Raw genomic sequence first — 15,768 nt, forward strand, 5'->3', positions numbered from 1 at the left:
TATAGGATTATAGGCCGTTTACCGCTCAGCTTATTCTAGTCAGAACCATACAGCTTCGCCATGTTAGCAACATTTGGTTGGTAGTTGGTACAAATATCTGACCTTCGTGGGCTATGGACAGTTCGCCGGCCAAGGTCATTCTTGCCAACATCCTTCTATGGTTCTACTTCGCCATGTTGAAAAACTCGGTTATTGTTTGACCTTGTGGTATGGACTATTGGCTGGCTTGAAGGTTGGATTAAAGGCCCATCTTCAACATGATTTTAAAGCGCTATGGTAAAAGGATTGGGTTGATATTCGACCTCAAAGGATTGCAGACCGACGGCCTTGCTGAGGTCCTTGGCCATTGTCGGCCGATTTAAATCATGTACACCTATACGGGTTTAAGCCACGTCCAACTAGCTGGGTGCTTTAGCGTTTCATCTTCTCCATGGAAGAGTACGATCCTATCAGCCGCGCCGCGGTGCAAACATGTGGAAACAGACCTTGGTCATGAAATATCTGTATAAGTGAGTCTCAATCGTACTAAAGCAGAACTACAGAGTTTCGAAATATTCTGCATACTTTCTTTGTTCTCTGAAATTCAAAAGAGTTCAATCGTTTCGCGATCTTTTCAACAAGCTACAAATTTCCGTTGTGTGAGGTGTAGCCGAAATGAGATTCGTTTACCCAAGACGAGCATTGCTGATATTTCTCGCCCTCTTGGGATCAGTTTTGTCGCTTCCACAACCCATTAAACTCCGGGACAACTCAAAAAACAAAGCCCACTCGGGGGGTGTATCTTTGGAATGGGCTGTTATTGGAGATTCTTGGGCATCTGGCGTGGCCTACAACTCAAGCAACGTCTATCAACCTACCGATGCAGAGAACTGTTTCCGCACCACTGAATCCTGGGGGGCGCAGATGGCGCAGGATAGCTCATGGTCTCGTGATCCTCAAGTGCTGAACTTCGCAGCCTGTGGCGGCACATTAATGGATGATCTTAAGCGTCAAATGGAAGAAAAGGCCGGAAACCCGCAGCTTGTCTGGGGAATGTTTGGAGGCAACAACGCGTACTTCGGCGCAATTGCAAGAGCTTGTATCTACCAGCCTCTTGATCCCGGTCATCCATTTGGCTGGGGCAAAGCCTGGGATGAGGATGAGGATGGAACGGGTGTGTGTAAGCAAAATCTCCAGATGGCCAAAGAGTATCTAGACAAACCCAGTTCTATGCGCAAAGCTTTTACAAATGCGTTGGATGATATTCTCAATGTTGCTCAAGGCAACAGGGCATTGGATTATTCCTTCGACCTTTACGTTAGCTCCTATGTACGTTTCTTCGATGACACCACAGATGATTGTGATGAGTGGACCTTTGCTCACAACAGGCTGAGTGTCGGTCGGCCAAAGCTTGTCAAGGGCCTCAGGAAGACTATCAATGAGAAAATCCTGCAACTAAATAACATCCAGGCCGATGTTATACAGAACTATAAGCCACCTGCTACTGATCCAAAGCTCGTTAATGTCAACATAAAGAATTTCCAGCCTGACTATCTTTTTGATGGACACCGCTTTTGCGAGAAGGGTCGTTCGTTGGAGGATCAGTATTACCATAAGGACCTGTGGCTCTGGAACCTACAGTACAACGACGACAAGACCGGGGAGGAAGGTGGCGCCGTGACTGGGAATGACGGCGTCAAGCAAATGGCCTCCACTTCCTCAGCTGGTGTTAACGTGACTGAAGGTTTCCAAACGGTTCTGGGCGCGGACACGAATCCGGATGCTATCATTCCACCAGATCAGGATGCACATACACAGCAATATGGATTTGGCTGGACTGCTCGGCCGTTCCATCCTAAGTTTGACGGTCATACAGCTCTCAAAGACGCTTTCATCAAGAAAATGCAGGACGACAGGGTCCCCGGAATCGTACTACCAGATGTAGCACCACCACCTGAAGTTCCTGAACTTGTAGCTCCAACGCCACCTCCACCGCCTAACATCGACAAAAAATGCTGGGGCGTCGGGACTGGAAAGTTTTTGAGTCGCGAAATGCTCGCTACTCTTATCGAGACGGAATTCTGTCCCACAGCGGTGAAGCAAGGCGTTTTGGACGTTGGCGCTGGCTCGCTAAGCCGTCGGTACAACGAGGGCTCGATGGAGGATGTCACTATCGCGATCGAATGGGTCCCTGGCCTGCCGTTTCAGCCAAATATGAAAGATTGCGTAGATCGCCTGCTCGGCGACCTCACCGACGGTTGCGATGGCAACGACCCGAACAACATCGATAACTCTAAAGCCGGTGGTTTGGTAAAGGTCGGGGAGGTTACATATCGGATCGATCCGCAAACCTCACGTCAGTCAGCAACACTTACTAGATGGGCGGGCTGTGACTCTGTATATAAAGCGCTCTTTAATGATAATAACGTCTGGGGTCGCGGCTTTGCTAATGCGGATTTTGGGGCTGATTTGAAGCAGACAGTAGCGGATAGATGTGCTCTTTTCCCAGATACCTGGTCCTTTTCGTATGGCTTAGGTCCCGATGGTCGGGAATGGGAGGCCAAGTTCCGAACAGGTATTTGGCAGAACAAGTGTTTAGGACACTTGGTTTCGGATGTTAGTGGTACGGGTGTTGATTGTCAGGGTAGAGGATAAGCTAGAAGGGATTTAAGCGATTTTTTCTTCTTCTTTGAAACTGTTACCGGCAGAGTTTGGTATGAAAAAACAATATATATAAACTCTACAACAACGAGTCTTGTAAATCTAATATTAATAATTAGTGCTTAACTAATAAATGTCTTTACTGTTATGAATACAACCTAAAAGGAGCCACCAACTGCGTCCTACGTTCCAGCCCTCAACATCAGGATCCAGTCTTGCGAACAGCCCAACCTTTTCTCCCCAATCCATCAATAGAACAATTTCCCATCGTTCGAGAACAGGATTCAAAGCGGCTGTGATGCACTCGGTAGTAATTCCTGCCCGCTGAGCCACAGTTTGACTCACAACATTAACAGCCATTCTCCAAATTTCTGGGTTGAGACTTCCAGTAATGCTAGTCCACGCCGGGAGAGCACTTCCTTTATAAGTAAGAGGTGGCGATGAAAGTTTGAGCTTTGTTAGAAGTGGATCAGCCGTGTTGAATGAATAAAACGGGGTTGGATATAGATCCACATCAAAGTGAGCACTCCTCGACGATTTGACTACATCGTTGCCACTATCAGCGCCGAACGTCTCATCGACTGTTTGATCAAGTGGTAAGGTTCGGAGTTGACTGGATGCCTGCAAGCTGGTGATACACATCATCATTCCATCGCTAGCATTCTTAGGGACTTGGATGGGTTTGCTGTTTTGTGAGAGCATAAGATCGAGTTGTTGCTTATAATTCCATGCATCCACAAATCGTTTGAGGGGAATCGGCCGGTCGAACTTGCTCTTGAAGAAATCGGTACAAGCGTAAGCGCGACCTGGTATCGATCTACCTTTAGCACGATGCACGAGGATCCTTTCCTCGACAAGGGATTCACATGCTTGTTCAACTAGCTCAAGTGAGAGAGTCCCTAACTTTGCTGCTGCAAACGACTGGTCCCAGTCCGCGTGTGGTGTTAGAGCTGTTGCTCTGACCCAGGTTCTAGCAATGCTGAGCTCATTGATGTCAAATGTTGTACCAACTCCTATTTGTGGTACTGTCAGCGATTTAGCTCCGGTTGCCAAACAAGCCCAACGGTGGGAATCGGTCAGTCTTCTGTCGAATAACATATCCTTCTGCTTTTCTGTCTTGTCGGGATATCCTTCTGTCAATTGGAAGTTATCATGGATCAGCGCCCTCTTGCTAGGAAAATCCACTAGCTTTTTTGTCAAGTTTAAGTTTAATTTCTCCATCATCCACATGACCAAGGCATCCCAATCATAATCAAGAAGGCAGTTGTAATTTATGATTGGAATCTCGCCGGCCTCGTAGGCTGCAGAGAAGAGACATTGAAATTCTTGTATCATCGAGCTTATCGCTGCACTGTTTGTTGCTTGCAGATTTTCCCAACGTTTCCGAAGAAAAGCGACATCGAACTCAGGAAAGATTCTGTTTACTAACAAAAAGTCGATTTCACTCTCCAGGCCTCCAGCTAAAACGAGTACAGCGATGCAGGTGGCACTGAATCGTCGTTCAAAATCATGATTCATTCGCGCTAGGACGTGTGCAGTATTGGATCCTGCTGGGCCCAGGCGATTCCGTGTAACCTCGACAACGAACCGTGAACTCGCTTCACCAGAACGATCCAGGATGCCATCAAAGTCTTCCGGAGCAGCTGTTTGCACTCGTTTCATCGAGAATTTCATTTCGGTAGAACACGCGTGTGTCTTCGACCGAAGCGGATTTTCATTCTGTGAACCACCTTTGTGACGAGGACTCAGCGAGTCTTCGATTATTTCATCGCAATCTATCAATTCCTCATAGGGAATAGTTTCCATAGTCCAGTTGTGCTTCTTGCTCCATTTGACATTAAAATTCCTCCCGCACGGGATTGACCACCCATCGAATTCCCAAGAGCATTCATCAAGGTGGCTACTTCCTGTTGTCTTGCGTGATGCCGAAAATTGAACTGAATCATACCTAGATGGGCAGTCGGATATTACAGTGTCATTTAATGGTACCGAGAATCCTAGACCAAACCACGGGGGTAAAGACCTAAGACCTGGATTCTCAGCTTTCAAATCCGCCCGTTCCTTTACGGAGCCGGTAGCTTGCAATTTCCTTGCCGGAAATGTATTTGGCTGCAGCGATTTCGTGCCCAGGAGGGGATTGCCCAGAAAGTTAACGTCTGTTTTAATCGAGGCAGGTTCTTCGGGTTCACTTCGAATTTTCTTTCGCTTGTGGGTCCACGCAAGCTGCTCGCTTGCCTCTGGATGGTATGATATATTGCTGCTGTTGATCATTGGGTTTAGAGGCGAGCTTATGGCCGATGACTGAGGACGAAGGATTCGTTTTGGATACGCTGGGTCGTTTTCTTGCTGTTTGTTCGAGGACCCAAAGGGTAAATGATTTCCGCCCGTCTGGTTCGTGGAAGTGGCAGGGCGTAGTCTTCTTCCGCCGATGTGGCTATCTATTTCCAGGCTGGAGGGGACGAAACCGGCGCCGTGGCCGGGGGGCTTTGCCGACCAAGTCCCATCGATTGCCTGGAGAATAGTCAGAGGCTCAGGCAGCCTTATTATCCCTGTATCCTTCAGATTGCTAGCAAGCATTGGGGGCCTATCACTGGATTCTATCTGTGTGGCCCAGGGCCATACAGTTTTAACTGGATCAAGGGCATTCATGATTGAGAGGTCCGGAGCTTCTCGACTTGCAGGTAGCTGCGTTGGCTTTCGTGGTCTATACCCGTTTTCGAATCCTATCTTCCTTGTTGGTGCATTTCTAATGCGCTTCGGTTTAAAATCTGGCCCTCGATCGGGGTGAAGAGAATTGAGCCCTTGGGCGCGAGCGGAATCCCACCTTGCTTTTAGTATTGCCGCTGCAGCCGCCTTGAAAGATGCGCTTCTTGGGCGTCTATTGTATGGCACACGATTTGGTATCGTCTGCAGATCGCCGACCGCGGAGACCCTCGGGGTTTTTTGAGCAGTCGATCTTCTTTTGCTGGTCACGTACTGATCCCCAATAGTAGACCTGGGGCCTCCTGATGAATCATATTCTGAGGCTGATTCTGATACTGAGACATCGGTATCTTTATCTACCACACTAATACCACGGGCATTGGTCTGAAGTTTGTTCATAACGTCGGGAGGCAGAGTAAATTGGGAGGGCACATAAAGGTCTGGCAAAGCCTCCACTGTATATGTTTTGAAAGAGCCTACCAAGGGGGACGTAAGATCAAAGCCAGGTTCGTGCACAAAGCTGCGAGACACTGTTCTTTTCGACTTCCCGTTGTCTTTGAACTCGAATGTTGAGCGGAGAAGTCTACCGCAATCGACCAACTGGTCAAGAGCCTGTTTACAAAACTTCGATTCGGGAAGATTTTCCAGCGGCTCTGTCAAAGGGCCTCGGCTTTTCAACCAAAGACTGACCATCGCAATCCAAAGGCCTTTCTCTCCCGGAAACAATCCCCCGTTACCCCGAACAAGCTCAAGTATGCGCTCTTGAATTTCGAGGAGCGTACTTAGATTCAGGACCGGCCTATCTTCCACACGAACACCTAGTATTGAAGCAGCACTCTTGATGTCAACCGCTAGCTCTTCTAACAACAAAACCTCTTTTGGCAGGTTTTTATACCATCTGTACGTGTTTGAGGGTACTGCAGTTTGTGCCGCAGTACGTTCGGCCCATTCAAAGACAGAGTCCTCGCTCGAAAGACATTCATTCTCGCTAGGCTCTATACGTGATGGTTTCCGTAATGTTCTAGCTGCCCTAGATAACCGCGGGGAATCTTTTGGGCTGTTCCTTTTCGGGGCACCCTCCTTGGGACGGGTTGACACTTTGCGTGGCCGAGGTGTCTTCCGTACGTCTCCTAGGGGAGGGCTCCAATTGGGATTACATGCTCCTTTTGCTACTGTCAAGTGATATTTTAGCCCGATATCATTCTTGAACCGCCTGCCACATTTCTTGCAAGGCCATGGCTTCGAGATCCGCTGGTCAACGTCCTCAAGCTCAGACGCGGCTGTGGTATCTCGAAGATTTTGTACGATCATTGCCGTAATCAGCTTCTGTCGCATGACTGCAGCGGTCTCTGAGCCTTCTGCAGTAGAAGCGTATTGAAAATGATGGGTGCAGATTTTGAAGTCTTGTTTCTTCTTAATGAAAAGATGCAGTGGATAAGAATTTCTAGCAGAGATTGTTGGATAGTCCGCAATTTCACTAACATGTGATTCAAATAAGGGGAGCTCCGGGGGTCGTTGTGTGAGCCCAAAAAATTCTACTATGGTGTTATCGAGTGACAAGACAAGATTACCAACCGAGCTTTCATAATACGAAGTAAGTCGCTGGAGGTGAGAAGGTAGTAGTGAATGTGACTGAGCATGAGCTATTGCAGCATCCCGATTCGCGGCTTCACTTTGCTCATACACCTGACTCACTGCTGCACTTCTCGATACTTCTCGCTGTTCTTTGCTGATTGGGGTGTCAGAGTCGTGCTGGGCAGGTGACTGGCTATTGGCTTTTAGAAGGCCTGTAGCATCTCGAATACCTCTGACGAAATATCCGACATTTGCAGATGGTGCTACGTAAGCGGACTCGGGATTCCTGGTTGAGTCATTCGATATGACATCTAGATCGCACAGGTTAGGAAGGTCTGCGTTGGACTGTTGCTTTGCATTTTGCATGGTTTCTAAACCCAGAGTTTGATATGACACGCTTGAGCCATCATATGACTGCTCTCCAGTTACCCCTGTAAGAAGATTTTGTTGTTCCGTGCTTGAAACTACTTTCCCAGTCACGTTAGGTCTGCCGTTGGGAGGAAGTATGAAGTTTCTAGCTTTGTGCTTTTGAATCATGTCATGAGAAGCTCCAGTCACTTCTTCAAATGGGGGTTTGACTTGGTGACTCAAGCCGACAGATGTGTATGGTGACTTGTAGTGACTTGGGCTCGTGACTCCTTGACTTAAGGAGTTAGATATGCTTGAAAGAGGGCCACATGGAGAATTGCGTTGCGGCTTTGGGGACTGCGACGTCGATTTGTAGAAATTCCCTTGCAGTACAGCTGATTTCATAGTTGTAGATGGCTGGATTATATAGCCAGTCGCTGGACGCGCAACCATATCGTGCGGGTTCTTATGCTCGGATGAAGACGCGACGACTGTGTACGGGCTAGCCTGCTGCGATGAATATTCGGGGATTCTTGAGGCTGAAATTAGTGAAGACTTGGTCGGCGGCAAGTCCTGATTGCCATTCAAAAGATTCGTAGTCAATGCATCATACTGTATGCCTGACTTCAAGTCCCGACGACCTTCGAGCAGTGTAACTGCTGTTAAGTGAGCACCATGCTTAGTGAAACCGTCAGCTTGTCCTTGCTCCGTGCCGAGGGCTGTCGCGGGTTCGAGAGATACTAAATTGGCATTCACATGTCGAGTGTTGGGTGCTGATGTGAAGTGGTCGGTTGCGAATGCGACAATGTCCTGACTTGCACCCATTTCTACCGCTAATGGAAATGATCTGCTGCGAGAACACAAACCGGGCGGCAACTCTGCCACATCTTGAGCCAATGGAAGAACCCGTGAATGGATCTGGCCGCTCTTGGATATCCCCCTCGCTCTTCTAGCGATCGATTGATCCTGCTTTTTGATAACAGCAGCAGTCAAAATATCCGCGTAAGCCGCGTGCCAACTTCCTACATTCTCTTCCAGCCATAGTGGGTTCTGAAATTTGCTAGATCGAAACCGAACAATTAGGGTTTCAGATTCAGAGCCTCCATCTTTGGATTGCATCCCGCCAAGTAAAGACACGCTGGGTAAGGGATGCGGTTGATGCGCTTCCTCTGAGATCCATGGAGTTTGGTCAGCGATTACTCCAGTTCTAGAGGCTTTGGAGCGCTGTGGGTGACAATCACTCTCTTGACGCTTATCGTCTCCATGGGAAGCGCTGACGAGATATGCGCCATCGATGCTAATAGCCGTGGTTTGATCGGCCCTTTCGTTGCCAGGGCCATGCGCTGTAGGTTTACGCGTTTCTGGGAAAGCAACACTTGAAGAGCTTACGAATTCTGCCGCTCTCTTCTTCGGCGGCCGACCTCTCTTCTTCCTGGGCATTGATGGAGGATCTTTCAACGAAGTAAGTGGTTCCACGTACTTGTCCCCGTGTTGGGATTGGGTGTCTGAGACGGAAGTCGACGGGAGCAAATCTACATTTGTGGCACAAGAGCCATGGTAGAGAGTCGGATCAGGTTTTGCACTTTCCTCTCCACCAACAGGACCAACGGGCAACAAGAGGGTGGCCTGAGCGGAGCGTGCAACGTGAGAAATAAAAGCCTTTATCTTGTTCCCTCCTAGACCCACGTCTAGAATGTCATGCAGCTCTGTTGAAGCTTTTGATCCATCCTCATCGACAAAAGCAACCTTATTAGAATCAAGGACATTTTGCCAGAGAAGGCTTTTGTCATAGCTTTCGCTGCTGAAATCCCTGTCAAGGAGACTAAAGAGATTCGCAATAGAGATACCTGTGGTCGGTTGATATCAGCAATGATTTTTCGTATACTAGATGGAAAAGGGGCGGATTTTCGGCAAGCGGGGAGTCATCGGCTTATTATTTAGTGCAGTACAATTGAAACCGCATTTCTTAACCAGCCAACCACGCCTGCAATCGTGTATGGATGGATGCATAGCGAAGCATTTTGTTTGGTTCTTGGGAGCGCCGTGATCACTTGAACTTTCCTACATGCTTCCTCACCGGGAACTTGGGTACAAGGCGGACAAACGAACTCGACAGACGGTCGCAAGACTGACCTTCTACTCCTGCGGCTGCTACGGCACGCAGAAGCCCCTCCAGAATTTTTCCACCCGAGTGTGCCATGCTTGAAAGCGGTTCTCGATCATCTCTTCGGTGACCTCTTCTTTATTTCTTTTTACCCTCTCAGTTGGGGGGATGACATGGTGACAAAGGTTGTAGAGGCGATGCTGGGTTTGGGGGAGAATTTGTGAGGTCGGAACCTCCAGCTAGCCTGGGGCGGGCAGACTCGAAGCGGGGCAGCAAAAGGCACCCAAACGGGCTTAGTGCGGGCACGTCGAAATCAAGTCAACTCACCAGCCTTCACGATTGGAACCTTGGAAGAATGGAATGCATCACATCACAAAAGCCGGGAAAGCAAAATAGTAGAACAGAACTGGTATCCTAACTTAAATTCATGAATACATTTTAACTACGATATTTCAAGTCCGAGGAATTGCTTCCAGTAACAAGGCGAAGCGGGTATCATTCTATGTAACTAGGTTGGCAATGGAAGACTGCTAAACCATCTCTGGAGCGGACTTCAACTTGTTGTCCTTCATCATCTGCCGATAGCCCTCCACCACACTCCTCCTTACTTCTCCTAGCTCCTCTCTCCTTCGTAGACTCCCACTAGCTTTCGGCACATTTTCCACCTCGACCCTAGCCCCCCGGACCTTGAACTTCTCCTTTGGGGTTTGTTTGAAAGTTGGTGGCGCTTGAACGACATCATGTAGTGCAAAGCTCACTTCACCTCTATCTCTCTTGATCTTCGCCCACGGATCTTCTTCTCCATCGTCGATCTCGCCAATAACCTTCTTCTTCTTCCCCCTCTTCGCCTTCCTTTTTCTGTTACTCTCAGATCCAGCTTCTTTCCAAACAACCTGTCCATCCTCTCCTTCTTCTTCCATCTCCTCCAGTTCTCTGGCCTCCTCTCGTTTCTCCTTTATTTTTACGTCCTGTTCTCTCCATTCGGCATACATCCTGTGCATCTTTTTCTCCTTGTACGTTTTCCCGACCTTCAAACCCAACGGATCCTTTCCTCTTTTGCCAGTTTTGTTGATCAATCCACTGACTGGCAGAGCCGCGTCGACGCGGGCATTGAACTCCGCAATGCGCTCACCTGGCTTGATTGTCGGCAGCACAGGCACCGATGGTCCTGTGTCCAATTTGGCCGACACATCACCACTCAGCGGCGACTGCTCAATTTTCGCCTTTTTAGCTTTAGGTTTCTTGACACCGTCATCTAGTCCTTTGGGTAGCTTTTTGCCCTGTTGGAAGAGCATTAATCGTGAGAAGGCTTTTGGCGTATCATCATTGATGTCTGGATTGTGCTTCCTCTTCTTGTTTGTTTTCCGGGGAACCGTCAGCTCGGTAGTGAAGATGCCATTCTCTCTCGACGACTTGGAGACGGACAGCGGTCGTGCGATGGTCGTGGGTGGAAGGTCGATTCTGCGATGAGCGATACATTAATTGACTGGCGAGCGATGGCCGGATGGTTCACTTACGTCGCCTTGTCCGACGCGCCTTTCCTGGTATGCTTGTGAGGCATTTGGAGTGTTGTCGTTGCTCGTGCTCCTTCGGGCTCGGGTTTTTCCACTAGAACTAACAAAAATAAATTGCGTTCTTTTGGGGCACGTGACCCAGCACAGCGGGGTTTGTAGTGGGGGTGGGGTTTCTGGGGGGTTTTGACACAATGGTGATTACCTAGGTACTCGAGTATCTGTCTACCTACCTACATACCTAGGTAGGTATACGAATAGGTACCTAGGTAGATAGATGGGTAACTACAGGTGATGCAGTCAACGTCAAACAATCCAAAAATATTGTTACCGTGCATCGTCCGCAATATCATTGAAGCGCTAGGTACGCCCGTGTCTCGAACGACACTTTTTATACGATGGTTGAAGGGTTGCCTCGAAGCCGCCCACGTGGGCTGGCGGAGAGGGCCTAGACCTGACCCAATCGTTGGTGGTGTACTCCATACGGGTGCTGTGCTTCGTCGGGGGCAGTATCAAAGAGGCAATCGCTATTACTTTTTCTTCTTCTTCTTCTTCTTCTCCTCCCTCTTTTCTTCCTTTCCTCTTTTCCCTCCTGCCATTTTGCGCTCCGTTTCTCCTCTATATATTTCCCAATATTCCTCTCACGCCCAGTTCCTCCGCGGAACCCCTCCTCCCTCCCTCACCGCATCAATGGGTAATGGGTAAATCACGAACGAGTCCACCTCGGTCTTGATGCCATCGACCGCACTCCTCCAACATCATCGACTTGCTCACGCCAGCTGCGCAAGAACCCCTCGAATCCAAACCGTCGCCCCATGTGAATTGGACCCTGCCAAGGGATCTCCTAGCGTCCCTGCAAACTCATCCCTACCCATCCAGCCGAAAATGTCCCGTCAGCAGCGACCATGCGTCGATTCGACCAACTCCCAAGCTCTGTGCTTGCAACCAATCCCTCAACACGATACTAACCCTCGAGGCTATGACGCGGACGTGGAAGCTCAAAGCCTTTGTTCCGAACCCCCCGTGTCGTTACTCCAATCGCACCCCTCCTGTCACCACGCTCGTGAGAATGCCGATGAGAGCGATCTCGACTCGGACGTTGAGAATGACTTCGTCAAAACGATCAATTCGGCGAACAGGCACACTCCTAGGTGGAAATATCTGTTGTCAATGGCAGTGAGGAGACGGCGTTCGCCGGGACAGCTGCATGAGGAGTATAAACACAACACAGATCACCCGCTGCTGGCGTCTGGATTGGCAGCTCGAAGGTCAAGGAGAAGAGGTACGAGCTGGTACAATTGGTGCATATTTGGTGGTATCAGTGGAGCAGGTCTCTTTGTATGTTTCCGCTGCTCTAGCATGGCTACAGTGCTAACCTCCGCGGCGGCAGGCTGTTCTTCTCTCCATCAATCTCACGCTCTCCCTTCTCACGCTATACTGGTACCCGGACATTGATCAGGTACTACGGTACTGGGGAACTGCGGGATCTGGAACAGAAGGGTTGGCATGGTATCCCACTGACTTTACACGCGATGTGATACCTATACCTTGCCACTCTCACAACGATTATTGGCGGAAAGTACCTCTGTTCTCAGCCCTGCGTGCTGGCTGCACAGGCGTCGAAGCAGATGTGTGGCTTTTTGATGACGACCTGTATGTTGGCCATAATACAGCATCGTTGACTAGGAACCGTACCTTCCAATCGCTTTATATCAATCCTTTGGTCAAAATTTTAGAAGGCCAAAACCCAACTACCGATTTCTACAACGGGACAAATCACGGAGTCTTTGACACTGATCCGGAAAAGTCTGTTGTCCTCTTGGTCGATCTCAAGACTTCAGGGCCGGAGACTTGGCCATATGTATTAAGCCAGTTACAGCCACTCCGCGACAGAGGCTGGCTTACATATATGGAGGCTGGCATAGTGTACCACCGGCAAGTTACGATCGTGGGCACCGGGAATACGCCCTTCAATCTTGTGACGGAAAATGCCACTTACCGAGACGCTTTCTTTGACGCACCGCTAGAGACAATGTACGAGCCTTTATATGCCGACTCGAGAACGACTCCATCCTCCGCTTTGAGCTCTTCGCCTGGGATCGAGTTAGATGAGCATGATACGCCTGAACAGACCAAAACCGCCTCAGAGCCTCTCAACAATCTAGGGCAAGGTCTGTCTGGTACCACAGCACTGTCCAATTTTAATCAGCAGAATTCTTATTATGCTTCGGTGGCATTTGGTAAAGCTATAGGTCGAATATGGCGTGGGAGGCTCAGCACGAAACAGATGGCAACCATTCGGGGCCAGGTCAGTGGTGCGCACAGAAGAGGACTGAAAGTCAGATACTGGGATTTGCCTAGCTGGCCGATCGGACTTCGAAACCACGTGTATGACGTCTTAATGCGTGAAGGTGTTGACGTCTTGAATGTGGATGATCTGCGCGCTGCTAGCAGACATGTCTGGTAGCGGACAGTCTTGTTGTATGAAGAGCATGGAAATATACTGGCATGTAAAGGCCATGGGTGTTGGATGTTGGTTTACCGCTGTTCTGGTTATGTACACGCGGTTCTGAAATCATACCACGTGCCAGTATGGTTCAAGGGCATTCAACATTGCGGTGCTTACGGCTTTCTTCTTGGCAACAGAGCTGATTGATAATTGGAAAGCTACTGCTTTTATCGTTCTGTGGCTTAAGGCAAGACCGTAATACCTCTGCATTTAGTTGAAAAGAGGAAAAGAGATCCGCCGTAAGTGTTTTTGACAATCAAAAAGCCGACTTCTCGTTTCGCTCGGACAAGATCGAAAAATAAGCAGATGAGAACCCGAAAATATATTTCAACCCCAGAACACCGGTTGACGTCTTCTCTCTGTCCTAGCGTGTTGTCGTTGATCTTGGGGACATTCCTCGCATGGCTGTGCGGTGGATCATAGCAGGGTCCGTTGGCACCCAATCTGTATAAGTCTACACAAAATCGTACATCCTGTCTATATTTCTCGGTAATTAGACATTTTCAGACAATGTTCAGAGCTTGTCGTAATAATCAAGACGTACCTATGCCTGGTCACAAATTTTCTGTGTCTTCTTTAGTACGTCATCTCGAGTTTGCCTCATTCACGTCTTCGCGAAGTGGTCGCGGATCCATATTCGTCTCGTGCTCAATATCGTTAATAAATTTGTCTTGAGACTTGTGCTGGAATCTTTCTCTGTTTTCAATTGGTCGACTGAGTGCAATATAGGTTTGGGGAAGGCTAGATAAAGGTCAGTCAAAGGTCCTTGGCTTGGATATTAGGAAATGGGTCAATACCCTGGACAGCTGAATTATCTGGTTGGAGGATCAAAAAAAGTATATAGGAGATCTTCATTGATGATAACTATTGACAGCTCCTAGCATGCTTAGATTGGGAAAATGATCTTTGACCTTACATATGTAGGTGACAGTTGATGTAAAGGAATTTCCGCTGTCCATGGACAACTATAATAAAGAGCACATGCTACTAATCAGACGACAAGGACAAAGAAGTGATCAGATGTTTTCCAAAGGGGTACATTAATGGTGCTACCCCGATTCGGACAAAGAAACCTAACTAAGAGAGCATGTCGTTTGAAAATGCAAGAGTCTGGGTACATGACATTTGAGTAGTTACCTCATTACCGGCGTGCTATAAGAGATATTCCTCGCACTCGGGGGGGAAGGGGGTCAGAAAACATATTATAATGTCTGCATCACAAGACAGTGAGCTAGGGTGATGCTCGCTTAGCCAGATGCCTTAATACCTAATCGTCGGCTTTAGTGGGCGCTCCCTCGTCTCAAGTTCCTTAGTCGGAAAAAGCGAGTTTGCACTCTTAGTAACATTATACTCGCTTACTGTCTAGTTAAACTAGGCGTTTTAATAGTATAGTACTACACCTACCTCGTGTACGCAAATTATTTTACTAGAAAGACCCCTCCCACAAGTACTATTAACACTATAGGTTAGTTAAGCGAGTATAAACTTGCTAAGAGTGTAAACTCGCTTTTTCCGACTAAGGAACTTGAGACGAGGGAGCGCCCTACTAACGCCGACGATTACCTACCGTAGGTAGGTACTATTCTACTTTTTTCTACGATATAGAGCGCATTCTGGTGAGGTGTATGGAAGGGCAAAATGCTCTCTATGAGAGACCGAAGTGGGAAAGACAACATGAATAATACTAATTCTAGTTAGATTATAATGAAGGGGGGGACAAGTATAATGCACCAGGGTCTCGACTTTCGTGGTTGGACTGATGGTAAGTAAATACCTGTTGTGCTACCATCGTGGTGCAAGTCTAACGGGATGTCTCCTCTCAATAGCACAACTACAAGCTGCCCAAGATGCAATAATTAGCCAAATTATTTTGAATTACTACACAATAATGTTTCTTTAATGTAGGACAAATATCTCTGTTAGGGGAGGATCGTTGAAATGTCGTTTTCCGACAGTAATTTACCAGGAGGGTGTCCACCTGCAGTCAGTCAACAGTATTAATAGCCCTGCCTGGCAACTTATTTACCTTTGAATCTCATATCGCTCTGGCTTTATTTTCGACAATATGTTATGTTAAAAATGTTAGTATCAAGAGCAAATTTGAAAGTTTGCTCGCCTACAGAAAAATATCGTATAAATTATGGTATTGCTATAATCCCAGTGTAATTACGGGTTCCGATGCAATACGTCACCAGTATCCGAACCTCAGTACTAATGTTGATTTCAAGCGTAAGTCACGATTTTTAGATATTAACCTTCTCTTTGATAGTTTAGTTTCTAGTACTGACATGTGGGATTACTTGTACTTGGACGAAGCATGGTTTGAAACATGTTTTGATTGCGGACACTGGGTAGAATGCAGACACACTTTCAACGAT

At 48.0% G+C, this 15,768-nt stretch overlaps 4 protein-coding genes across 4 annotated transcripts; 2 read left to right on the forward strand and 2 right to left on the reverse strand.

Moving 5' to 3' along the window:
• Positions 1-654: 654 nt before the first annotated feature.
• On the forward strand, positions 655-2,634 carry GLAREA_03799 (SGNH hydrolase; the record flags this gene model as incomplete). The annotated part of the gene is made up of 1 exon (XM_008084052.1): positions 655-2,634. One exon carries the CDS (start codon positions 655-657, stop codon positions 2,632-2,634), a length of 1,980 nt encoding a protein of 659 aa, XP_008082243.1.
• An 85-nt stretch (positions 2,635-2,719) lies between these two features.
• GLAREA_03800 (uncharacterized protein) lies at positions 2,720-9,466 on the reverse strand (the record flags this gene model as incomplete). The annotated part of the gene is made up of 3 exons (XM_008084053.1): positions 2,720-2,742; positions 2,796-9,113; positions 9,400-9,466. 3 exons carry the CDS (start codon positions 9,464-9,466, stop codon positions 2,720-2,722), a joined length of 6,408 nt encoding a protein of 2,135 aa, XP_008082244.1.
• Positions 9,467-9,900: 434 nt separating this feature from the next.
• GLAREA_03801 (uncharacterized protein) lies at positions 9,901-10,931 on the reverse strand (the record flags this gene model as incomplete). Its single annotated transcript, XM_008084054.1, has 2 exons — positions 9,901-10,831; positions 10,888-10,931. The coding sequence occupies 2 exons, from the start codon at positions 10,929-10,931 to the stop codon at positions 9,901-9,903; spliced, it is 975 nt and encodes a 324-aa protein (XP_008082245.1).
• Positions 10,932-11,766: 835 nt separating this feature from the next.
• GLAREA_03802 (PLC-like phosphodiesterase) lies at positions 11,767-13,348 on the forward strand (the record flags this gene model as incomplete). The annotated part of the gene is made up of 2 exons (XM_008084055.1): positions 11,767-12,219; positions 12,272-13,348. The coding sequence occupies 2 exons, from the start codon at positions 11,767-11,769 to the stop codon at positions 13,346-13,348; spliced, it is 1,530 nt and encodes a 509-aa protein (XP_008082246.1).
• Between the last annotated feature and the right edge of the window lie 2,420 nt (positions 13,349-15,768).

Source organism: Glarea lozoyensis (genome assembly GCF_000409485.1).
Source record: "Glarea lozoyensis ATCC 20868 chromosome Unknown GLAREA2, whole genome shotgun sequence".
Lineage (NCBI taxonomy): Eukaryota > Fungi > Ascomycota > Leotiomycetes > Helotiales > Helotiaceae > Glarea > Glarea lozoyensis.